The 26355-nt window shown below is 45.6% G+C and overlaps 2 protein-coding genes across 3 annotated transcripts in view; both read right to left on the reverse strand.

Moving 5' to 3' along the window:
- Window positions 1–2532, reverse strand: part of JMJD1C (jumonji domain containing 1C) — a 302451-nt gene extending 299919 nt beyond the window's left edge. The window contains exon 1 of one of the 2 annotated variants that reach the window (XM_074958855.1): window positions 2301–2532. In XM_074958855.1, the coding sequence (XP_074814956.1) occupies window positions 2301–2459 (159 nt within the window). In that variant the 5' untranslated portion in view covers window positions 2460–2532. The remainder of the gene's footprint in view (window positions 1–2300) is intronic. The other variant, XM_074958857.1, reaches the window with a different exon arrangement.
- Window positions 2533–10860: 8328 nt separating this feature from the next.
- LOC141991335 (uncharacterized) lies at window positions 10861–25136 on the reverse strand. Its single transcript, XM_074959638.1, has 3 exons — window positions 24477–25136; window positions 23438–23897; window positions 10861–10927 (listed from the first exon to the last, which is right to left on the reverse strand). Exons 1-3 carry the CDS (start codon window positions 25057–25059, stop codon window positions 10861–10863), a joined length of 1110 nt encoding a protein of 369 aa, XP_074815739.1. The 5' UTR covers window positions 25060–25136.
- Between the last annotated feature and the right edge of the window lie 1219 nt (window positions 25137–26355).

Below are 26355 nucleotides of genomic sequence, written 5' to 3' on the forward strand. Positions count from 1 at the left end.
AAGAAAAAAAAAATCAAGATGTGTGCCTAACCCACATAAACAACCTTACAGTCTTGCTACTGCAACCTTTGTTCTCTCTCTTCCTTCTCCCCTCACTCCCCACTTGATTCTCTGTGTTCACTTGTACCTTATACCTAAATTGTAAAACAGGTATCATGAATTCTGTAAGCACCTAGAGAGAGGAAGGATAGTCCAATGATGTGCCAGTCTGGGACCTGAGAGACATGAGTTTAATTCCCAGCTCTGCCACAGACTTTCTGTGACACTTTATAAAAGTCACCTTATTCTGTGCCTCAGTTTCCTGTCTGTAAAACAGGACACGAGGATAAATACATTAAAAGATGAAGACTTACTAATGTAAATGTTTATAACAGATAGCACCTAGCATGTTTTGGGCAAAAGATAAATCCCCTTTAAAAAAGAAGGGTCTATAGACAGCACTTTCCCCTATTCATCACAGTTTTGTTCCTAGAGTTTACTAATTGGTATAAGACTCTGGCTAGTAGCAGTTGGCACATTTTTCATTGTGTTGCGCAATATGTTTATATTTCCATAATTAGATATATATTCTACAAAACTACCTTGTAAGTGTGTTTTTAAAACACATTCCTTATATAACATACATCTATAGAACTCCATGGTGTCATACAAAAACAACTGATATCAGAAAAACTAAGACAATGACACAAAGTTTGAAAATTTAAGACATTTCACAAAGAAGAGGAAGGGACAAATGACATACAATTGTGAATTAAAGTATCTAAACTAGAAAATCTAGTAACTATGGTAATGACAACAGTGTTTTAGTGTAAATGCTTCTACTTATACAAATAAAGCTAAACCCTGGGATGAACAAAGGCAAGCACAGATTACTTTAGCAGACCACAGTTTCCCCCACCACCACATGAAGCAATCAATAACCTCTAAAACAACAGATATTTTGGTTTACCTGATTTTTCATATAAAAGAAGGAATTACAGTTATGACAGTTTTTAAATCTTGAATTGCTGTACTATATCAACAGAACTAGGGAACCGCACAACGCAGTTCGCTGATTTTCTATATGTACAGAAAGAACTTATATAGTCATGATATTTAACCAAGTGCACATTTAGACGCTCAACGTAACATAAAAATGCATCAGTACAATTGCAATAGTACCAATGCATATATTACTAGAATCTGGAATTTACAAATAAAAAGATGAGTTCTCTATAGCACACAAACTCCATTTTACATATTATGTATTCATAACACTAACCCAAGGAAATCCTGCTTGTGTTTTTTCCCCCAGCAAGAATGTGTCTCAACACAACAGAATATATCCTTGCTTGTTCTCTCCCTCCACGCACATTCCTACACCCCTTAGGAAAACACTTACAACACCACATACAGGGAAAGGAAACAATTCAACATAATCTTTTATTATTTTTATCACAACAGTATTTTTAAACCGGTCAGTTAACATTAAATAAAAACAGCTTTTACAGGCCATTGTACTATGAATATTCAAGCTTAGTAAAAAATAATTGTTTCTTAGACCTGTCAGATGAAAAGGATGGTTATTTTCACTCCACAGAGAAGCTAGGATTCTACCACTTCTCAGTAAAATATAAATTTGAAGAACTAAAATGATCAGAATAGCAGCCATATCTTCCATGCAAAAAGAATAAGTCTAATCAATGCCACCGCCTCTGTCGTCCTCACATATGCTAAACACATACACAACACAAGCTTTCCCATTAATATCAGGGGTGCCGATCTCTCTGGGGAAGCGAAAGAAACCTTTACCCCAATCTCAATCCCCAAATTACGGCAGTTTCTTGCTACTTGCATTCAGGATAATTTCTAGGATTCGTGATCTACGTCAACCCGATTGATTCTCCACCACACACCACGGTGTGTGCAGCAGGGAGAAGAGGCTGACATGCACTTCCATGCTACAGAGAGCACAGGGGGGCTGTGTGTTTACCACTGCACTCCGTACCCCACCTTAGGTGCCTAGCGAGAGGAAAAGACAGGCTGTGTCATTCCCTCTTGTCTGCAAGCAGAAGGGGTGTCCTGTGACCACTCCCACTTCTGCTACCCCTCACACCGAGCAGGGCCCCAGCTCGGGGGAACGAGGACACCCCGCTGCCCAACCCTCAGGATGTGACTGAGCAAAGCCCTACAGAGAGAGCTGGCGACGCCTGCGCCTCCCCCCTCGGAAGCCCCCCCAGCGCCTGCTGAGCAGGGCCCCGCGGGGGTGACCCGGGCCCCCGGTCGCGCAGAGGGAGCAAGGTCTGGGGCCAGTCTCTTACCGCCAGCTCGGGGCTGTGCGAATCCCGGTGGGACACGGCGCGGATGACCCCAGCGCGCCAGCGCCCGCTCTCCCAGCGCTCCGGCGGCTCCTCTTCGGCGCCCCCGACACACAGGAACCGCTTCCCCACCAGCTCCGGCCGCGTCTCCACCACCGCCATGGCCGCCGCCGCCGCACAGGCACCGCACCAGCCGCCCAGCCCTCTCCTCTACGGGCCGCCCATGCCGAGAGCCCGGCCGAGCCGAGGGGAGCGGGGCTGTCTCTGCGGCTGGCTGCGTCCGTCCCCCTCGCCCGCTCCCAGCCGGGCGCCCCAGGCAGCTCCGCCGCCGCGATCACCCTGACACAAACACACGGAGGGGAGGGGGCGAGGGGAGCCGCTCTCTCACAGCCGCGCTCCAGCCCCGACCACTCCGCCCACGCAGCCCACTACCATGGAGACCGACACCACGCGCCGTCTCCCTCCGCCAGACAGCGCGAGAGGGGAGGGGGCGGGAGGAACTCCTACTGCATGGGAAAGAGTCCGGCCCCAAAATTTGCTGCTTTGCTGGAACTGAGCATGCTCAGTAACATCAGCTGAAGCCTCTACCCTCCCTGGGGATTGCAGACTGCTCCCTGCTATTTACAGGGGCAGAGGGGTGAATCGGCGGGGGATGGGCAGGGTCTGTGCGGGGACAGACGGCTGCACGCACGAGACAAGCAGGGGGAGGGGAGCAGAGGTGGGGGGACTGAGGGACACAGTCGGGGTCGGGGGTCGGAGCCGGGGTTGAGAATGGGGTAGGGGCGCTGCCAGATGGGGTCCGAGGGGCGCCCCTCGGCTAGGGAGGGTCCCGGGCGGCTCACCCGGCCAGGGCAGGGTGAGCTGTCTCCAGGGGCTGCAAAAATAGGGGGCGGGGGACAGCGGGGCTTTTTTTCTCCCCCTCAGGATGGTGCCGCTCAGCTCCCGCTTCCCAGGGCTGTGTTCTTAGAGGCGTGGTGCCTCCCAGTGCCTCGACCCAGCAGCGCTTCCCCATCTGGTATGATGCATTGAGCTGCTGAAGCAGACTTGATTTAATCAAATACTTGACATACACCCCCTCTGAAAATTATAATTGTCTTACTTGTTTTTAGTCTTTAAAGGAATCCCTTACCCATTTATATGTCTGCATAAAGCCTCATAGCAGTTCACAAATGTGTCTTAACTATTATTCTCCGTGCCTGAATTGGACTGCCTTTTTCTTGAAATCCACTGTAAATGTAGGTTAATGCCTCTTTACATTATTTATTTGTAATATGCTATTTTGATTACTGTTAGCACTTAATCATCTACTTTTGTGGAGATGGATCAGATGTCATTGTGCTATTTAACTGATATTTTTTAACACCAGATACTCATTGAAAACATCAGTAATTTCCAAGACCTTCCACAGTCACATCTCACACTGTTTCTGGTATAGCACTTCGTATTTGTATGGCAACATGAGTTTTTAGTTCTAAAATTTTGTTCTTTTTTTCAGACACATTTGCACTGTAAAAGTGATAAAAGAAATAGTATTTTTCAGTTCACCTAAGACAAGTGCTGTAGTGTGATCTCTTTATTGTGAAAGTGCAACTTACAAATTTAGATTTTTTTTGTGACATAACTGTTTTGTTTTTGAGTGAAATGTAAAACTTTAGAGCCTACCAGTCCACTCAGTCTTACTTCTTATTCAGCCAGTCGCTCAGACAAACAAGTTTGTTTACATTTACGGCAGATAATGCTGCCTGCCTCTTGTTTACAGTGTCACCTGAAAGTGAGAAAAGGTGTTCGCATGGCACTTTTGTAGCCAGCATTACAAGGTATTTACATGCCAGATATGCTAAACATTCCTATGCCCCTTCATATTTCGATCACCATTCCAGAGGACATGCTTCCATGCTGACAATTGTTTTAAAAAAGTGTTAATTAAATTTGTGACTGAACTCCTTGGAGAAAAATTGTATTTACCCTGCTCCATGGTTTTACCCACATTCTGCCATATATTTTGTGTTATGGTAGTCTAGAATGATGACCCAACATATGTTGTTTGATTTAAGAACACATTCACTGGAGATTTAACAAAACACAAAGAAGGTTCCAATATCAGATTTCTAAATATAGCTACAGCACTCAACCCAAGGTTTAAGAATCTGAAGTGTCTTCCAAAATTTGAGAGGGATGAAGTGTGGAGCATGCTTTCAGAAGTCTTAAAAGAGCAACACTCTGATCCAGAATCTACAGAACCCGAACCACCAAAAAAGAAAATCAATCTTCTGTTACTGGCATCTGACTCAGATGATGAAAATGAACATGCGTCGGTCCGCACTGCTTTGGATTGCTATAGAGCAGAACCCATCATCAGCATGGACGCATGTCCTCTGGAATGGTGATTGAAGCATGAAGGGACATATGAATTTTTAGTGAATCTGGCATGTAAATATCTTGCGAAGCTGGCTACAAAAGTGCCAGGAGAACACCTGTTCTCACTTTCAGGTGACACTGTGAACAAGAAGCAGGCAGCATTATCTCCTGCAAATGTAAACAAACTTGTTTGTCTGCGCGATTGGCTGAAGAAGAAATAGAAATGACTGAACTTATTGGCTCTAAAGTTTTACAGTGTTTTATTTTTTGTACATGATTCTACATTTGTAAATTCAACTTTCGTGATAAAAAGATTGCACTATAGTACTTGTATTAGGTAAATTGAAAAATACTATTTCTTCTGTTTTTTTTACAGCACAAATATTTACAATAAAAAATAAATATAAAGTGAGCACTGTACACTTTGTATTCTGTATTGTAATTGAAATGAGTATATTTGAAAATGTAGAAAATATCCAAAACTATTTAAATAAATGGTATTCTATTATTGTTTAACAGCACGATTAATCGCAATTAATTTTTTCAATTGCATGATTAATCACGATTAATTTTTTTAATTGCTTGACAGCCCTAGTAAAAAGCCTTACTAAAATCAAGATATATCACATCCACTGCTTCTCCCCTATTCACTAGGCCAGTAATCCTGTCAAATAAGGAAAATAGGTTGGTTTGGCATGATTTTTTTTTTTGACAAATCCATTCTGTCTATTCCTTATAACGCGGTTATACTCAAGGTGCTTACAAATGGATTGTTTGATAATTTGTTTGAGTATCTTTCCAGGTATCGAAGTTCGGTTGAGTGGTCTGTAATTCCTGGATCCTCTTTGTTCCCTTTAATAGAGACGTAGGGCTAGGTTTTCAAAGGTTTAGGTGCGTACGTTCCAATTTTAGGCTCCAATGCAATTCCCAAAACTCTTGCCAAACCCTTTAGGCACCTAAGCTCACTCAGTGCCTACATTTTCAGGGTAAAATTTCCTTCAGAACCTAAGTTTCTGCCTCTGAGCATGCACACTGCTCCTTTATTCTAGGCATCTGGATGCCTGTATCCCCCCTAAGCTCCAGAGCAATTCACAAACCAGGGCAGACTGCAAGGGACGCAATGCTTATCTTGCATGTAGGGCCCAATCCGGGAGGTGTGTGCAGAAGCTGCCTACTGAATTGGGTCCCATTCAAAATCTGGCTGGAGGAGGAAATCTGTTACCCTATGCTTTGTAACTTCCAAACTCAGAACACTCACGTGGGATGTGAAAAATCAAGGTTCAATTCCCCCTCAGACAACAGGGAGAAAGGATTTTAATAGGGTGTCTCCCACATTCCAGGTGACTGCTCTAACCCCTATGCTAGAAGTTACAAGGTGGATACCACCTCCTCCTCCGGCTGTTTTGTGTAGAGTTAGGCACATGCTTGTCTCATTCTCTCAAGAAACAGCTTAGGCACCTAAGCAACCTGATTCTAGGAAAGGGATTCCCATTTGGGGATAGCCAGGCAGAGTTACATGCCCTAAACTCTGCATCTCACCTTGGCTGTTTTATGAAGATCCATGCCTGGTTTTTGTGAATCCCACTCCAAGGTGCCTCTCCCGCCACACCCCCCATTCATTGTGTAGGGAGTTTAGGCACTTAACTCAGGATTTGTGAATTACAGTGATAGTCTTGTGACTTTCTTGATGCCTAGAAGCTAGACAGTATGATACAGAGCACTGTGATGCCTAAGTCCCTTTGTGGATCTAGGCCTTAGGCCTTTTTCTCACTGTCTTTGCTGGAAACAGAATGACAAAACACCCCCCCAAACAACATATAAGTTTTGTCGACAAAAAACGCCAATGTGAACAGTGCTTTGTTGGCAGGAGCACTCTTCTGCCAACAAAGCTACCACCGCTCGTTGGGGGTGGAAGTTTTTTGTCAGTGGGAGAGCTCTCTTCCACCGACAAACAGCGGCTACACTGCACGCCTTTTAGCGGCATGGCTGTACCGGCACAGCCCTGTCGCTCAAAGGTGCATAGTGTAGACCAAGCCTTAGCTGTGGGAGCTATTCTGAGATAAAAACACAGTGAGGACAAGGCAACTGGGTTTTAGCAGTGAGGAAAAGGCCTGAGAAAACGTCTCTGAAATAAGATCAGGGCAATATGCTCATATGTTTGCGCCAAAGTAGTGAAGTACAAATTTTGTTTTGAAAACTTGATCAGTATTTGTGATAATAGGGTGGTGGGGGGTGTTTTTATAAGGGATAATGGCAGATTTTCTACCTAATAGTTTGTGTTTAAAATGTATTTCAAATATTGTGTACAATGCTTTACACAAGTTTCAGTGTTTTGTGTACATTAATTGTTTGTTTAATATAGGCCATACAGTTTCTAATCTACAATGGAAAGAGACTAATAAAGAGAACACAATACCTTCATTCAGGGTTTTAACTCTATAGAATGCTTTTCCAAATTACAAAAATATCTTCAGTTATTTGTGTCCAAATTTAAAATAGAGATTCTACAGTGCTAGCAAATTGTGACAGAAGGGTGCCCAACCATACAGCTTGCCACCACCTGGATCAGAAGATGAGGAAAGGTGAGAGCTAGCAAATTGTGACTCGTGTATCCCCAAAGATTACAATTAGCTACCCCTGGACCAGAGGATGATGAAGATGAGAGGCAGCAAGTTGTGACTGAGCAGAAAAAAAGAAATCCCGTAGGTGTCAGTAACTGCTACTGGTAGCAAATTGTGACTGTAGCAGTTTGTAACATTACAGCACAGCCACCACAAACTGCTGCTCCTACAGGAGATGGGGCTGCAGCGGGAAGCAGCAATAATAGTCACATGCTACATCTGCTCTTCCAACTGCTGCTACAACAGGAACTTCCTTGGGAAGTGCAGCAGCAGCAATCCTTGGATGGGGTCTTCCTTTTACAGCTGCTGCAGCTGGTGCAAGAGTTGCAAAGGGAAGGAAAAAGAAAAGGAGGACTTGTGGCACCTTAGAGACTAACAAATTTATTTGAGCATAAGCTTTCGTGAGCTACAGCTCACTTCATCGGATGCATCAGAAGGAAAGCAGCAGCAACAGTAAGATAAGATGTTGTCATTCCTGCCTTGCTTTCCATTCGCCACCCATGCTCTTAGTTTCATCATACAGGGTTTTTTATTTTATTTGCCTTTCCCATCCCTGCAGAATTACTCATGTCTGATGAGGTCACCGTCTCTCCCTCTGAATGAAAAACCTTCCTAGGAAAAATTCTACCTCTCCAGAGTCATGTTTTTCAGTGAATATGGCCTTGCCATGGTTACAGTGCAGAACAGTGTTGTGCTGAGGCTACTGCAGAGAAGGAAAACTGCATCATTCTGGTGAATGCACAAAGTACAATGGAATCCAGCTACACCACAATTTGAATGTACAGACTATTCAGGTATTTCAGAAAGTTCTAAACTGTGACATACTGTTAGCCTCTTACTTCTGTCCTAGCTAAATTTGAGTTTCATGGCAGATTTAAACCTTGGAAAGAAACTACCTTTTCAGTAAAAAGAAAAGGAGTACTTGTGGCACCTTAGAGACTAACCAATTTATTTGAGCATAAGCTTTCATGAGCTACAGCTCACTTCATCAGATGCATGTAGTGGAAAATGCAGTGAGGATATTTTTATACACACAGACCATGAAAAAATGGGTGTTTATCACTTCAAAAGGATTTCTCTCCCCCCACCCCACTCTCCTGCTGGTAATAGCTTATCTAAAGTGATCACTCTCCTTACAGTGTGTATGATAGTCAAGGTGGGCCATTTCCAGCACAAATCCAGGGTTTAACAAGAACGTCTGAGGAACAGTGGGCGGGGGGGGGGGAAACAAGGGGAAATAGGTTACCTTGCATAATGACTTAGGCTTGAATAGAGACTGGGAGTGGCTAAGTTAATTGTATCCAGTTTGCAAACGAATTCCAATTCACCTTCACCTTCAGCCCCCAACTAAAACCTCTCCAACGCATTATCAAGGATCTACAACCTATCCTGAAGGACGACCCATCACTCTCACAAATCTTGGGAGACAGGCCAGTCCTTGCCTACAGACAGCCCCCCAACCTGAAGCAAATACTCACCAGCAACTACATACCACACAACAGAACCACTAACCCAGGAACCTATCCTTGCAACAAAGTCCGTTGCCAACTGTGCCCACATATCTATTCAGGGGACACCATCACAGGGCCTAATAACATCAGCCACACTATCAGAGGCTCGTTCACCTGCACATCTACCAATGTGATATATGCCATCATGTGCAAGCAAAGCCCCTCTGCCATGTACATTGGTCAAACTGGACAGTCTCTACGTAAAAGAATAAATGGACACAAATCAGATGTCAAGAATTATAACATTCATAAACCAGTCGGAGAACACTTCAATCTCTCTGGTCACGCGATTACAGACATGAAAGTTGCGATATTACAACAGAAAAACTGGAAAACCAGACTCCAGCGAGAGACTGCTGAATTGGAATTCATTTGCAAATTGGATACAATTAACTTAGGCTTGAATAGAGACTGGGAGTGGCTAAGTCATTATGCAAGGTAACCTATTTCCCCTTGTTTTCCCCCCACCCACTGTTCCTCAGACGTTCTTGTTAAACCCTGGATTTGTGCTGGAAATGGCCCACCTTGATTATCATACACATTGTAAGGAGAGTGATCACTTTAGATAAGCTATTACCAGCAGGAGAGTGGGGTGGGGGGAGAGAAAACCTTTTGAAGTGATAAACACCCATTTTTTTATGGTCTGTGTGTATAAAACATCCTCACTGCATTTTCCACTTTACGCATCCGATGAAGTGAGCTGTAGCTCACGAAAGCTTATGCTCAAATGAATTGGTTAGTCTCTAAGGTGCCACAAGTACTCCTTTTCTTTTTGCGAATACAGACTAACACGGCTGCTACTCTGAAACCTATCTTTTCAGTGGCATTGTCAATCACTAGCACAATCTGTTTGTAGGCAGTTGTTAATGGCAAACTTATGATAATGACATTTTATTTCTGTGTTTGCTGCATGCCTCAAGGCTGCAGGTTAGGCAGTAGAGGGAGCAGATGATCAATTCAATTATCAGATTTTATAGTAAAAGGAAAAATTTTAGCCAGTCCTAGCAACAGAAAAACAAACATTGATACTACATATGTCCACTCAGATCAATTATTTTCCACACAAACCACCCCCAAACCACTACTAACCATCTGAACCTGCCCTAAAATAATTACTAACCTATGTCCTGCCCCAAAGGGATATCAATGGAAAGTATGAGAAAACAACAGCACTGAATTTTCCAATGCTTCAGGCAAAAAAGAAGTGTTCTTATAATTTCACATATCACAGCATCTTCCATCTTTTCATATAATTGAAAAAATATTGATGGTACTGTGCACAATGGCAACAAATGGCTTCTGTGGTCAAACATTAGACTTGACTTGGGCATTTAATCAGCGGAAAAGGCTGGGCATCTGGCAAATTAAGATCACATAATTAGAAGCCACTTGCAAAAAGATTGGTTCAAGTGAATTAAACACAATTCATCACAGTGGAAGTACATAACCAAGCCACAGACAGGACCAAGTTCTCCTAGCGGGCATTCAACTGTTTAACTACAAGACCATCCTTTCTCTTCTAGTTGCAGCTTGCCTTATTTTTGACACATCGTCCAAGTTCTACAGTGACTGAGGCACAAGTCCTACAGATGGTAACCTCATTCATGACACAACCATGAAGTAGTCCCTGAGCACCTTCCAGCACATGCAATGAAAGAGGCAGGGGTCCTGTGTGATTATGCAATTAAATAATGTATCATAATACATATACACAATGAGGCTGGATTAACCTTGCATAATTTAAATTCTAGCATTTCTTAACTTTTGAATGCTTGACTTTGTAACTTAAATAGTAATCTTTCAACATCACTTTTAAAAATGTAAATTCCTAGGTGGTTTTTTTTAAAAAGGTAAAATCAAATTCTACTCTATGTAACTAACAACCCTCCTCCCCTAAGTCATGCATTATCAGCAGGGTTTGAGTCCTTTCTGTCCAGTACTGCAGCATGCACCTCTATGAGGTGAGCTAAAGGAGTAAGAGCATAATGACAGGTGAAGTGAGCTGTAGCTCATGAAAGCTTATGCTCAAATAAATTGGTTAGTCTCTACGGTGCCACAAGTACTCCTTTTCTTTTAGGAGTAAGAGCAGTAATTCAATAGCAGCAGCAGCAGACGTTTGTTATTCTCTGTGTCCCAGCCACTAGAGGAAGATACATAACATACTGAAACAGTGAATAAAATAGACAAGAACTGCAATATTTTACATACAGCATAGTCAAGCACAAGGTCTTTGCAGAATCTTTTTCAGGGATAGTTAGGCTAAGGGACTAAGTTTGGGTCTGATTAGATATTAGAGATATTCCCATCTTGTTAACTTCTCAGTGGGGGATGAGGCTTTGCTCAATAATAAGGATTATGAAGGGGTCAGAATTATTAACATTAGCCACTAGAGGAAGTATAGCGATCCTGGTTCCTAGCCCTGTGCCAAAGAGTGCTTTGATAGGGGAAAAATATGCCACCACCATTTTGTCTGTGTCCCATCTGGAGATTCACTTCAGTGTGGCATATTGGAGGGAGACACCAGTATGGTTCATGCACAGCACTAATGGAATGCGCATGGTTTTTGGCAGCAAGCCCAGAACAAATTGTGGTAAACAAACCACAGACAGGAAATGGCAGTTTTTGCCACCCTATAATTTAGCCAAAGCTGAATGGATTTTCATAGAGTTATCAGAATTCACCTTCCTGACCCCAGGGCTATTCACCTGCCAGTATCAGTCCTGTTGCAAATTATGGAGTACTTTCTCAGTGAGAAGAATTTTTATAATGGGAAATGTTAGGCAATCTAAACCAGGGATCATGAATGCACCTCAGATAATAAATCAGCAACTGGTTGTCAGCTGGACGTGTCATTAACCCCAATTCCAGTGTGACCTAGGAGTTAGACCTGGGATCTGAGAGTCAGGCTTTCTCTCTTACTACATTCCCACTAACTTGCTGAATGACTTCGGGGAAGTTACGTACATACACTGAGCACCTGGAGCTTCTATTGATTCCAATGGGAATTTTAGTGCTGAGCACTTCTGGAAATCAGGCCCTTCCCTCGTCTAGCTATGAAATGGATAACATTATTATTTAATATTTATACTGCAACAGCATTCAGAGTCTTGAGCATGATTGGGGCCCCATCATATCAGGTATTGGGCAAACACATAGGAAACGACTGTTCTTGTCCCAAAGATGCCTCACACAGAAGGGAGACCTAATTCATTAATATTTGTAAAGTTACTTCAGCCTTTGTAAAGTACTTCAGCATGCTGGCACTTAACATTAAAAAGGTTGCAGAGCAGTTTTTAAACTCAGAGATGGGGGAAGCCGATTGCTGCAGAGGCGCACGTGGATCGGACAGAGACTTCTCTTAGAGGAGAGTCTACTGATCATAGAATCATAGAATATCAGGGTTGGAAGGGACCCCAGAAGGTCATCTAGTCCAACCCCCTGCTCGAAGCAGGACCAATTCCCAGTTAAATCATCTCAGCCAGGGCTTTGTCAAGCCTGACCTTAAAAACCTCTAAGGAAGGAGATTCTACCACCTCCCTAGGTAACGCATTCCAGTGTTTCACCACCCTCTTAGTGAAAAAGTTTTTCCTAATATCCAATCTAAACCTCCCCCATTGCAACTTGAGACCATTACTCCTCGTTCTGTCATCTGCTACCATTGAGAACAGTCTAGAGCCATCCTCTTTGGAACCCCCTTTCAGGTAGTTGAAAGCAGCTATCAAATCCCCCCTCATTCTTCTCTTCTGCAGACTAAACAATCCCAGCTCCCTCAGCCTCTCCTCATAAGTCATGTGCTCTAGACCCCTAATCATTTTTGTTGCCCTTCGCTGGACTCTCTCCAATTTATCCACATCCTTCTTGTAGTGTGGGGCCCAAAACTGGACACAGTACTCCAGATGAGGCCTCACCAGTGTCGAATAGAGGGGAACGATCACGTCCCTCGATCTGCTCGCTATGCCCCTACTTATACATCCCAAAATGCCATTGGCCTTCTTGGCAACAAGGGCACACTGTTGACTCATATCCAGCTTCTCGTCCACTGTCACCCCTAGGTCCTTTTCTGCAGAACTGCTGCCTAGCCATTCGGTCCCTAGTCTGTAGCGGTGCATTGGATTCTTCCATCCTAAGTGCAGGACCCTGCACTTATCCTTATTGAACCTCATCAGATTTCTTTTGGCCCAATCCTCCAATTTGTCTAGGTCCTTCTGTATCCTATCCCTCCCCTCCAGCGTATCTACCACTCCTCCCAGTTTAGTATCATCTGCAAATTTGCTGAGAGTGCAATCCACACCATCCTCCAGATCATTTATGAAGATATTGAACAAAACCGGCCCCAGGACCGACCCCTGGGGCACTCCACTTGACACCGGCTGCCAACTAGACATGGAGCCATTTATCACTACCCGTTGAGCCCGACAATCTAGCCAGCTTTCTACCCACCTTATAGTGCATTCATCTAGCCCATACTTCCTTAACTTGCTGACAAGAATACTGTGGGAGACCGTGTCAAAAGCTTTGCTAAAGTCAAGAAACAATACATCCACTGCTTTCCCTTCATCCACAGAACCAGTAATCTCATCATAAAAGGCGATTAGATTAGTCAGGCATGACCTTCCCTTGGTGAATCCATGCTGACTGTTCCTGATCACTTTCCTCTCATGTAAGTGCTTCAGGATTGATTCTTTGAGGACCTGCTCCATGATTTTTCCAGGGACTGAGGTGAGGCTGACTGGCCTGTAGTTCCCAGGATCCTCCTTCTTCCCTTTTTTAAAGATTGGCACTACATTAGCCTTTTTCCAGTCATCCGGGACTTCCCCCGTTCGCCACGAGTTTTCAAAGATAATGGCCAAGGGCTCTGCAATCACAGCCGCCAATTCCTTCAGCACTCTCGGATGTAACTCGTCCGGCCCCATGGACTTGTGCACGTCCAGCTTTTCTAAATAGTCCCTAACCACCTCTATCTCCACAGAGGGCTGGCCATCTCTTCCCCATTCTGTGATGCCCAGCGCAGCAGTCTGGGAGCTGACCTTGTTAGTGAAAACAGAGGCAAAAAAAGCATTGAGTACATTAGCTTTTTCCACATCCTCTGTCACTAGGTTGCCTCCCTCATTCAGTAAGGGGCCCACACTTTCCTTGGCTTTCTTCTTGTTGCCAACATACCTGAAGAAACCCTTCTTGTTACTCTTGACATCTCTTGCTAGCTGCAGCTCCAGGTGCGATTTGGCCCTCCTGATATCTTTCCTACATGCCCGAGCAATATTTTTATACTCTTCCCTGGTCATATGTCCAACCTTCCAGTTCTTGTAAGCTTCTTTTTTATGTTTAAGATCCGCTAGGATTTCACCATTAAGCCAAGCTGGTCGCTTGCCATGTTTACTATTCTTTCGACTCATCGGGATGGTTTGTCCCTGTAACCTCAACAGGGATTCCTTGAAATACAGCCAGCTCTCCTGGACTCCCTTCCCCTTCATGATAGTCCCCCAGGGGATCCTACCCATCCGTTCCCTGAGGGAGTCGAAGTCTGCTTTCCTGAAGTTCAGGGTCCGTATCCTGCTGCTTACCTTTCTTCCCTGCGTCAGGATCCTGAACTCAACCAACTCATGGTCACTGCCTCCCAGATTCCCATCCACTTTTGCTTCTCCCACTAATTCTACCCGGTTTGTGAGCAGCAGGTCAAGAAAAGCACCCCCCCTAGTTGGCTCCCCTAGCACTTGTGCCAGAAAATTGTCCCCTACGCTTTCCAAAAACTTCCTGGATTGTCTATGCACCGCTGTATTGCTCTCCCAGCAGATATCAGGAAAATTAAAATCACCCATGAGAATCAGGGATTTTCATCGTCACTATCACTGTCCTGGTCGGGTGGTTGATAATAGATCCCTCCTGTTATATTCTTATTAGAGCATGGAATTATTATCCATAGAGATTCTATGGAACATGTGGATTCATTTAAGATTTTTATTTCATTTGATTCTACATTTTCTTTCACATATAGTGCCAGTCCCCGCAGCATGACCTGTTCTGTCCTTCCGATATATTTTGTACCTCAGAATGATTGTGTTCCATTGATTGTCCTCACTCTACCAGGTCGAGATTCTCTAGGTTTTAGTCAGGAGGAGAGGATGGAAGAGGATAAAGTATGGGCAAGATCAGACAAAAAACATTCACATAAATAATCTGACACATCAGAAAAGGGCAGACAAATAAACAGTGACAAGTTTTTAAAGTGCTTGTACACAAATGCTAGCAGTCTAAATAATAAGATGGGTGAACTAGAGTGCCTCTGTTAAAGGAGGATATTGATATAATAGGCATCACAGAAACCTGGTAGAGTGAGGACAATCAATGGAACACAATCATTCTGAGGTACAAAATATATCGGAAGGACAGAACAGGTCATGCGGCGGGGAGTGGCACTATATGTGAAAGAAAATGTAGAATCAAATGAAATAAAAATCTTAAATGAATCCACATGTTCCATAGAATCTCTATGGATAATAATTCCATGCTCTAATAAGAATATAACAGTAGGGATCTATTATCAACCACCCGACCAGGACAGTGATAGTGACGATGAAAATCTAAGGGACATTAGAGAGGCTATCAAAATAAAGAACTCAATAATAGTGGGGGATTTCAATTATCCCCATGTTGACTGGGTACATGTCACCTCAGGACAAAATGCAGAGACAGAATTTCTCCATACTTTAAATGACTGCTTCTTGGAGCAGCTGGTACAGGAACCCACAAGGGGAGGGGCAACTCTCCATCTAGTTTGGTGGCGTGCATGATCTGGTCCAAGAGGTAACTATAACAGGACCGCTTGGAGATAGTGACCATAATATAATAACATTTAACATTCCTGTGGTGGGAAGAACACCTCAATAGCCCAATGCTGTGGCATTTAATTTCAGAAAGGGGAACTATGCAAAAATGAGGAGGTTAGTTTAACAGAAATTAAAAGGTACAGTGACTAGAGTGAAATCCCTGCAAGCTGCATGGACACTTTTCAAAGACACCATAATAGAGGCTCAACTTAAATGTAAACCCCAAATTAAAAAACACAGTAAAAGAACTAAAAAAGAGCCACGGTAGCTTAACAACCATGTAAAAGAAGCAGTGAGAGATAAAAAGGCATCTTTTAAGAAGTGGAAGTCAAATCCTAGTGAGGTAAATAGAAAGGAGCATAAACACTGCCAAATTAAATGTAAAAATGTAATAAGAAAAGCCAAAAAAGAGTTTGAAGAACAGCTAGCCAAAAACTCAAAAGGTAATATCAAAATGTTTTTTAAGTACATCAGAAGCAGGAAGCCTGCTAAACAACCATTGGGGACCCTGGATGATCGAGATACAAAAGGAGCACTTAAAGACGATAAAGTCATCGCAGAGAAAATAAATGAATTCTTTGCTTCAGTCTTCACAGCTGAGGATGTTAGGGAGACTCCCAAACCTGAGCTGTCTTTTGTAGGTGACAAACCTGAGGAATTGTCACAGATTGAAATGTCACTAGAGAAGGTTTTGGAATTAGTTGAGAAACTTAACAGTAACAAGTCACCGGGACCAGATGGCATTCACCCAAGAGTTCTGAAAGAACTCAAATGTGAAATTGCGGAACTATTAACTATGGTTTGTAACCTGTCCTTTAAATCAGCTATTCTACCCAATGACTGGAAGATAGCTAATGTAATGCCAATATTTAAGAAGGGCTCTAGAAGTGATCCTGGCAATTACAGACCCGTAAGTCTAACATCAGTACCGGGCAAATTAGTTGAAACAATAGTAAAGAATAAAATTGTCAGACACATAGAAGAACATAAATTGTCGCACAAAAGTGAACATGGTTTCTGTAAAGGGAGATCATGTCTTACTAATCTATTAGCGTTCTTTGAGGGGGTCAACAAATGTGGACAAGGGGAATCCAGTGGACATAGTGTACTTAGATTTCCAGAAAGCCTTTGACAAGGTCCCTCACCAAAGGCTCTTACGTAAATTAAGTTGTCATGGGATAAGAGGAAGATCCTTTCATGGATTGAGAACTGGTTAAAAGACAGGGAACAAAGGGTAGGAATACATGGTAAATTTTCAGAACGGAGAGGGGTAACTAGTGGTGTTCCCCAAGGGTCAGTCCTAGGACCAATCCTATTCAACTTATTCATAAATGATCTGGAGAAAGGGGTAAAGAGTGAGGTGGCAAAGTTTGCAGACGATACTAAACTGCTCAAGATAGTTAAGACCAAAGCAGACTGTGAAGAACTTCAAAAAGATCTCACAAAACTAAGTGATTGGGCAACAAAATGGCAAATGAAATATAATGTGGATAAATGTAAAGTAATGCACGTTGGAAAAAACAACCCCAACTATGCATACAATATGATGGGGGCTAATTTAGCTACAACTAATCAGGAGAAAGATCTTGGAGTCATTGTGGATAGTTCTCTGAAGACGTCCACACAGTGTACAGCGGCAGTCAAAAAAGCAAACGGGATGTTAGGAATTGTTAAAAAAGGGATAGAGAATAGGATGGAGAATATCTTATTCCCCTTATATAAATCCATGGTACGCCCACATCTTGAATACTGCATATAGATGTGGTCCCCTCATCTCAAAAAAGATATATACTGGCATTAGAAAAGGTTCAGAAAAGGGCAACTAAAATCAGATGAAGTGAACTGTCGCTCACGAAAGCTTATGCTCAAATAAATTTGTTAGTCTCTAAGGTGCCACAAGTCCTCCTTTTCTTTTTGCGGATACAGACTAACACAGCTGCTACTCTGAAACCTAAAATGATTAGGGCAGTGGTTTTCAAACTGGGGTTCACAAAATGTTACAGGGTGTTCTCGGGGGGGAATTTCCTAATGGTGGACAGAGCTGTCCATAGGGACCCCAGGCAGCACGGGGCCAGCAGCAGACTTCCAAGAGTAAACAGATCAAAGCAAGCACACACTGAGGAGATTTAAACTTCAAGACTCATAAGAAATGGAAAAGGAGGTGGATATTTTTTGATGTTTTTTAAAATTAAATAGGCAGCTAGTATTGTTTTTAAAATTATTACGAAGAACAAGTTTAAGTTTTGTTGTAACGTGCGTTGAGCAGTCTAGGCAAACAAGACCTGAATGCTTGTGTAGGAGGAACTCTTTGAGTTGGCTTCTTAAATACCTTGATGCTGTTTCACATAGGAGCCTTGTCTTGTAACAGGCTTATTCAAAGTGATATGAAAGTGAGATCTTGGAAGAGTGTTGCCGTTTTCATAATGTAATAAAAATACTGTAGTGATAAATAATTAATAATAAATAGTGTGTAATAAGCATGTCATAAAAACAAATTTTATATTTCCAAGATCACTGCTTTTATAATTTATATTCAGGTAAAGGAGAAAATCCCTGGAAATATTCATTTTTAGGAGGGGGTTCGCAAGACTTGACATTTTAGTGAAAGGGGTTCACAGGTTGTTAAAATTTGGGAGCCACTGGATTAGGGGTTTGGAACGGGTCCCATATGAGGAGAGATTAAAGAGGCTAGGACTTTTCAGCTTGGAAAAGAGGAGACTAAGGGGGGATATGATAGAGGTATATACAATCATGAGTGGTGTGGAGAAAGTGAATAAGTAAAAGTTATTTACTTGTTCCCATAATATAAGAACTAGGGGCCACCAAATGAAATTAATGGATAGCAGGTTTAAAACAAATAAAAGGAAGTTGTTCTTCACTCAGCGCACAGTCAACCTGTGGAACTCCTTGCCTGAGGAGGTTGTGAGTGCTAGGACTATAACAGGGTTTAAAGAGAACTGGATAAATTCATGGAGTTTAAGTCCATTAATGGCTATTAGCCAGGATGGGTAAAAAATGGTATCCCTAGCCTCTGTTTGTCAGAGGGTGGAGATGGATGGCAGGAGAGAGATCACTTGATCATTACCTGTTAGGTTCACTCCTTCTGGGGCACCTGGCATTGGTCACTGTCGGTAGACAGGATACTGGGCTGGATGGACCTTTGGTCTGACCCAGTATGGCCATTCTTATGTTCTTGTCTATACTAGCATACTTTTTAGCTGTACTTCACCAAGGTACAGCTCCATCAATGGTATCTGAAAAGAGTGTTATTTGCTCTCTGTGTGATGTCCTTTTATAGTAAATTGCCCCCTTCCTCATTCACAATGCATGGCAAACTAGCACTGCCACTGATCCTTCCAATTCCAACATTCTATTCCTGCTTTTGGTTACTAAGATATTACCAAAAGATGTTTGAATAATAGAATTAGTGAAAGGGGTGTGTCCCCATGTGTGCCCTGTTACACACACAGCAGCTTTCCTTACAATTATTATTTAGTACTTATAGGCCCCAACTAAGACTGGAGAGCCATGTTACTAGGCTCTGTACATATAGCGAGAGAGAGCCTTGCCCTAAAGAGTTTACATTCTAAATAAACAAAGGGTGGGAGAAGAAATAGAGATGGTGAAGTGACTTGCCCATGGTCACACAGCAGAGCAGCACCACAGCCAGTAATAGCACTCATGTCTCCAAACTTCCAGTATGGTGCCGATGACAGGGTGTATAAACCTGCACCAGTGACAAAGGAGTTAAAGAGCTGCTGTGGACGAGGCTGGCCCCATCCCTCCAACTCTGTCAATCATGTCAGGACTGGAACAAGGGTTTAAAAGCAAGAAGTTCCAGTCAGTTGCTGGAAAGTTTTGGGAGAGTAGGCAGTAGTTCTACAGTTTCAAAGAGAGACTCCTGGAAGGCTTCAAGGAACCTGCCTGGAAGGTCATTCTCATCCTACAAGGAGAGAGCAGACTTTGGCACTAGCTGGGTAAAGTAGGTTGGGCGATCCCCAAGGTAAGCTGTCAAGCAGTTGGTACTGCTATTCTCAACTCCTCCTGGAGTTAGGGCATCAGGGAAATATACTAAGGGTATGTCTACACTACGGAATAAGGTCGAATTTATAGAAGTCGGTTTTTTAGAAATCGGTTTTATATATTCGAGTGTGTGTGTCCCCACAGAAGTGCATTAAGTGCATTAACTCGGCGGAGTGCTTCCACAGTACCGAGGCTAGAGTCGACTTCCGGAGCGTTGCACTGTGGGTAGCTATCCCACAGTTCCCGCAGTCTCCGCTGCCCATTGGAATTCTGGGTTGAGATCCCAATGCCTGATGGGGCTGAAACATTGTCGCGGGTGGTTCTGGGTACATATCGTCAGTCCCCCCCTTCCCTCCCTCCCTCCGTGAAAGCAAGGGCAGACAATTGTTTCGCGCCTTTTTTCCTGAGTTACCTGTGCGGACGCCACACCACCGCAAGCATGGAGCCCGCTCAGGTAACCGTCACCATATGTCTCCTGGGTGCTGGCAGACGCGGCACGGCATTGGCTACACAGTAGCAGCAACCCATTGCCTTGTGGCAGCAGACGGTACAATACGACTGGTAGCCGTCCTCGTCATGTCCGAGGTACTCCTGGTCGCCTGTGTGAGGTCGATCAGGAGCGCCTGGGCAGACATGGGCGCAGGGACTAAATTTTTAGTGACTTGACCAGGTCATTCTCTTTAGTCCGGCAGTCAGTCCTATTGAACCGTCTTATGGTGAGCAGGCAGGCAATATGTCCTTCTGCACCGTCTGCTGCCAGCCAAAGATGTAAAAGATAGATGGAGTGGATCAAAACAAGAAATAGACCAGATTTGTTTGTACTCATTTGCCTCCTCCCCTGTCTAGGGGAATCATTCCTCTAGGTCACACTGCAGTCACTCACAGAGAAGGTGCAGCGAGGTAGATCTAGCCATGTATCAATCAGAGGCCAGGCTAACCTCCTTGTTCCAATAAGAACAATAACTTAGGTGCACCATTTCTTATTGGAACCCTCCGTGAAGTCAATCCTGTAAGCCGTGTCCTCAGTCGCCCCTCCCTGCGTCTGAGCAACGGCAAACAATCATGCATCTGAGTTGAGAGTGCTGTCCAGAGCAGTCACAATGGAGCACTCTGATTGGGCTAAAACATTGTCGCGGGTGGTTCTGGGTACATATTGTCCGGCCCCCGTTCCCTCCCTCCCTCCGTGAAGGCAAGGGCAGACAATTGTTTCGCGCCTTTTTTCCTGAGTTACCTGTGCGGACGCCATACCACCGCAAGCATGGAGCCCGCTCAGGTAACCGTCACCGTATGTCTCCTGGGTGCTGGCAGACGTGGTACGGCATTGCTACACAGTAGCAGCAACCCATTGCCTTCTGGCAGCAGACGGTGCAGTATGACTGGTAGCCGTCCTCGTCATGTCCGAGGTGCTCCTGGCCACGTCGGCTGGGAGCGCCTGGGCAGACATGGGCGCAGGGACTAAATTTTTGGTGACTTGACCAGGTCATTCTCTTTAGTCCTGCAGTCAGTCGTATTGAACCGTCTAATGGTGAGCAGGCAGGCAATACGGATTGCTAGCAGTCGTATTGTACCATCTTCTGCCGGGCAGGCAAGAGATGACGATGGCTAGCAATCATATTGTACCATCTTCTGCCGGGCAGGCAAGAGATGACGATGGCTAGCAATCGTACTGGGCCATCTTCTGCCAGGCAGGCAAGAGATGAGGATGGCTAGCAGTCGTACTGTGCCATCTTCTGCCGAGCAGCCATGAGATGTGGATGGCTTCTGCACCGTCTGCTGCCAGCCAAAGATGTAAAAGATAGATGGAGTGGATCAAAACAAGAAATAGACCAGATTTGTTTTGTACTCATTTGCCTCCTCCCCTGTCTAGGGGACTCATTCCTCTAGGTCACACTGTAGTCACTCACAGAGAAGGTGCTGCGAGGTAGATCTAGCCATGTATCAATCAGAGGCCAGGCTAACCTCCTTGTTCCAATAAGAACAATAACTTAGGTGCACCATTTCTTATTGGAACCCTCCGTGAAGTCCTGCCTGAACTACTCCTTGATGTAAAGCCACCCCCTTTGTGGATTTTAGCCTCCTGAAGCCAACCCTGTAAGCCGTGTCGTCAGTCGCCCCTCCCTCCGTCAGAGCAACGGCAGACAATCATTCCGCGCCTTTTTTCTGTGCGGACGCCATACCAAGGCAAGCATGGAGTCCGCTCAGCTCACTTTGGCAATTAGGAGCACATTAAACACCACACGCATTATCCAGCAGTATATGCAGCACCAGAACCTGGCAAAGCGCTACCGGGCGAGGAGGCGACGTCAGCGCGGTCACGTGAGTGATCAGGACATGGACACAGATTTCTCTGAAAGCATGGGCCCTGCCAATGCATGCATAATGGTGCTAATGGGGCAGGTTCATGCTGTGGAACGCCGATTCTGGGCTCGGGAAACAAGCACAGACTGGTGGGACCGCATAGTGTTGCAGGTCTGGGACGATTCCCAGTGGCTGCGAAACTTTCGCATGCGTAAGGGCACTTTCATGGAACTTTGTGACTTGCTTTCCCCTGCCCTGAAGCGCATGAATACCAAGATGAGAGCAGCCCTCACAGTTGAGAAGCGAGTGGCGATAGCCCTGTGGAAACTTGCAACGCCAGACAGCTACCGGTCAGTTGGGAATCAATTTGGAGTGGGCAAATCTACTGTGGGGGCTGCTGTGATGCAAGTAGCCCACGCAATCAAAGATCTGCTGATATCAAGGGTAGTGACCTTGGGAAATGTGCAGGTCATAGTGGATGGCTTTGCTGCAATGGGATTCCCTAACTGTGGTGGGGCCATAGACGGAACCCATATCCCTATCTTGGCACCGGAGCACCAAGCCGGCGAGTACATAAACCGCAAGGGGTACTTTTCAATAGTGCTGCAAGCTCTGGTGGATCACAAGGGACGTTTCACCAACATCAACGTGGGATGGCCGGGAAAGGTACATGACGCTCGCATCTTCAGGAACTCTGGTCTGTTTCAAAAGCTTCAAGAAGGGACTTTATTCCCAGACCAGAAAATAACTGTTGGTGATGTTGAAATGTCTATATGTATCCTTGGGGATCCAGCCTACCCCTTAATGCCATGGCTCATGAAGCCGTACACAGACAGCCTGGACAGCAGTCAGGAGCTGTTCAACTACAGGCTGAGCAAGTGCAGAATGGTGGTAGAATGTGCATTTGGACGTTTAAAGGCGCGCTGGCGCAGTTTACTGACTCGGTTAGACCTCAGCGAAACCAATATTCCCACTGTTATTACTGCTTGCTGTGTGCTCCACAATATCTGTGAGAGTAAGGGGGAGACGTTTATAGCGGGGTGGGAGGTTGAGGCAAATCGCCTGGCTGCTGGTTATGCGCAGCCAGACACCAGGGCGGTTAGAAGAGCACAGGAGGGTGTGGTACGCATCAGAGAGGCTTTGAAAACCAGTTTCATGACTGGCCAGGCTACGGTGTGAAAGTTCTGTTTGTTTCTCCTTGATGAAACCCCCCGCCCCTTGGTTCACTCTACTTCCTTGTAAGCTAACCACCCTCCCTCCCTTTGATCACCTCTTGCAGAGGCAATAAAGTCATTGTTGCTTCACATTCATGCATTCTTTATTCATTCATCACACAAATAGGGAGATGACTACCAAGGTGGCCCAGGAGGGGTGGTGGAGGAGGGAAGGAAAATGCCACACAGCACTTTAAAAGTTTACAACTTTAAAATTTATTGAATGACAGCCTTCTTTTTTTGGGGCAATCCTCTGTGGCGGAGTGGCTGGTTGGCCGGTGGCCACCCCACCGCGTTCTTGGGCGTCTGGGTGTGGAGGCTATGGAACTTGGGGAGGAGGGCGGTTGGTTACACAGGGGCTGTAGTGGCAGTCTGTGCTCCAGCTGCCTTTGCTGCAGCTCAACCATACACTGGAGCATACTGGTTTGGTCCTCCAGCAGCCTCAGCATTGAATCCTGCCTCCTCTCATCACGCTGTCGCCACATTCGAGCTTCAGCCCTCTCTTCAGCCCGCCACTTACTCTCTTCAGCCCGCCACTTACTCTCTTCAGCCCGCCACCTCTCCTCCTGGTCATTTTGTGCTTTCCTGCAGTCTGACATTATTTGCCTCCACGCATTCGTCTGTGCTCTGTCAGTGTGGGAGGACAGCATGAGCTCGGAGAACATTTCATCTCGAGTGCGTTTTTTTTTCTTTCTAATCTTCACTAGCCTCTGGGAAGGAGAAGATCCTGTGATCATTGAAACACATGCAGCTGGTGGAGAAAAGAAAAGGGACAGCGGTATTTAAAAAGACACATTTTATAAAACACTGGCTACACTCTTTCAGGGTAAACCTTGCTGTTAACATTACATACATAGCACATGTGCTTTCGTTACAAGGTCGCATTTTGCCTCCCCCCACCGCGTGGCTACCCCCTCAACCCTCCCCCCTCCCTGTGGCTAACAGCGGGGAACATTTCTGTTCAGCCGCAGGCAAACAGCCCAGCAGAAATGGGCTCCTCTGAGTGTCCCCTGAAGAAAAGCACCCTATTTCAACCAGGTGACCATGGATTATATCTCACTCTCCTGAGGATAACACACGAACGGATGTTGCTTGAACACCAGCAAACATACACTGCAATGCTTTGTTGTACAATGATTCCCGAGTACGTGTTACTGGCCTGGAGTGGTATAGTGTCCTACCATGAAGGACGCAATAAGTCTGCCCTCCCCAGAAACCTTTTGCAAAGGCTTTGGGAGTATATCCAGGAGAGCCGCGAATGCCAGGGCAAAGTAATCCTTTCACATGCTTGCTTTTAAACCATGTATAGTATTTTAAAAGGTACACTCACCGGAGGTCCCTTCTCCGCCTGCTGGGTCCAGGAGGCAGCCTTGGGTGGGTTCAGGGGGTACTGGCTCCAGGTCCAGGGTGAGAAACAGTTCCTGGCTGTCGGGAAAACCGGTTTCTCCGCTTGCTTGCTGTGAGCTATCTACAACCTCCTCCTCATCATCATCTTCTTCGTCCCCAAAACCTGCTTCCATATTGCCTCCATCTCCATTGAAGGAGTCAAACAACACGGCTGGGGTAGTGGTGGCTGAACCCCCTAAAATGGCATGCAGCTCATCATAGAAGCGGCATGTTTGGGGCTCTGACCCGGAGCGGCCGTTCGCCTCTCTGGTTTTCTGGTAGGCTTGCCTCAGCTCCTTCAGTTTCACGCGGCACTGCTTCGGGTCCCTGTTATGGCCTCTGTCCTTCATGCCCTGGGAGATCTTGACAAAGGTTTTGGCATTTCGAAAACTGGAACGGAGTTCTGATAGCACGGATTCCTCTCCCCATACAGCGATCAGATCCCGTACCTCCCGTTCGGTCCATGCTGGAGCTCTTTTGCGATTCTGAGACTCCATCATGGTCACCTCTGCTGATGAGCTCTGCATGGTCACCTGCAGCTTGCCACGCTGGCCAAACAGGAAATGAGATTCAAAAGTTCGCGGTTCTTTTCCTGTCTACCTGGCCAGTGCATCTGAGTTGAGAGTGCTGTCCAGAGCGGTCAAAATGGAGCACTCTGGGATAGCTCCCGGAGGCCAGTACCGTCGAATTGTGTCCACAGTACCCCAAATTCGACCCGGCAAGGCCGATTTAAGCGCTAATCCACTTGTCAGGGGTGGAGTAAGGAAATCGATTTTAAGAGCCCTTTAAGTCGAAATAAAGGGCTTCATCGTGTGGACGGGTGCAGGTTTACATCGATTTAATGCTGCTAAATTCGACCTAAAGTCCTAGTGTAGACCAGGGCTAAGAAGTGGAAGTCAGGAGCTCTATCCTCTTCAAATGCAGTCAGACTATTTGACTCTGAGACTCCTGTTTATGCTGTTGGGGAGGTTCCCTTACAGGTTTTGCAGTGCCCAAGCAATAGGTAGGGTTCCCAGGTGTCTGGTTTATGACCAAAACACCTGGTCAAAAAGGTGCGACTGGACCGCTAAAAGTCCAGTTGACAGTGCAGCAGGGCTAAGGCAGGCTCCCTGCCAGCCCTGGCTCCACACAGCTTCCAGAAGCAGCCGGCATGTCTGGCTCCTAGGCACAGGGGTGGCCTCAGGGGCTCCACGCACTGCCCCGCGCCGAGTGCCGGCTCCACAGCTCCCATTGGCTGGGAACCACGGCCAGTGGGAGCTGCAGGGATGGTGCCTGTGGGCGAGGGCAGTGCGCAGAGCCCCCAGCCCCTCTGCCTAGGAGCTGGACATGCTGGCCACTTCTGGGAGCTGTCTGAGGTATGCACCACCCGGCCAGAGCCTGCACCCCCTCTCGCACCCAACCCCCTGCCCCAGGTTGGAACCCTCTCCTGCACCCTAACTCCCTCCCAGAGCCCACACCCCCTCCTGCACTCCTGAGCCACTGCCCCAACCCCACCCCATAGCCCACAACCCCAGCCGGAGCCCTCACCCCGCCCCACACCCCAACCCCCTGCCCGAGCCCATAGCCCCCTCCCACACTCTGAACCCCTCATCCCCGGCCCCACTCCCAGCCCAGAGCCCCCTCTTGCATGCCAAACCGCTCATCCCCTGCTCCACCCCAGAGCCTGCACCCCCAGGCAGAGGCTTCACCCCCTCCCACACCCCAGTGCTGTGCCCTAGCCTGGTGAAAATGAGCGAGTGAGCGAGGGTGGGGGATAGAGTGAGCGGGGGCGGGGCCTTGGAGGAAGGGTGGGGCAAGGGCAGGGCCTCAGGGCAGGAAAAGGG

Source organism: Natator depressus, chromosome 7 (genome assembly GCF_965152275.1).
Source record: "Natator depressus isolate rNatDep1 chromosome 7, rNatDep2.hap1, whole genome shotgun sequence".
Taxonomy (NCBI): domain Eukaryota; kingdom Metazoa; phylum Chordata; order Testudines; family Cheloniidae; genus Natator; species Natator depressus.

Coding starts and splice junctions, on each gene's coding strand:
- LOC141991335 (XM_074959638.1), bottom strand. CDS start 25,059: ATGCAGAGCTCATCAGCAGAGGTGACCATGATGGAGTCTCAGAATCGC. Junction 23,898..24,476: donor AGGCGGAGAAGGGACCTCCG/GTGAGTGTACCT, acceptor TTTCTCCACCAG/CTGCATGTGTTTCAATGATC. Junction 10,928..23,437: donor CCCAGACGCCCAAGAACGCG/GTGGGGTGGCCA, acceptor ATCTTCCTCTAG/TGGCTGGGACACAGAGAATA.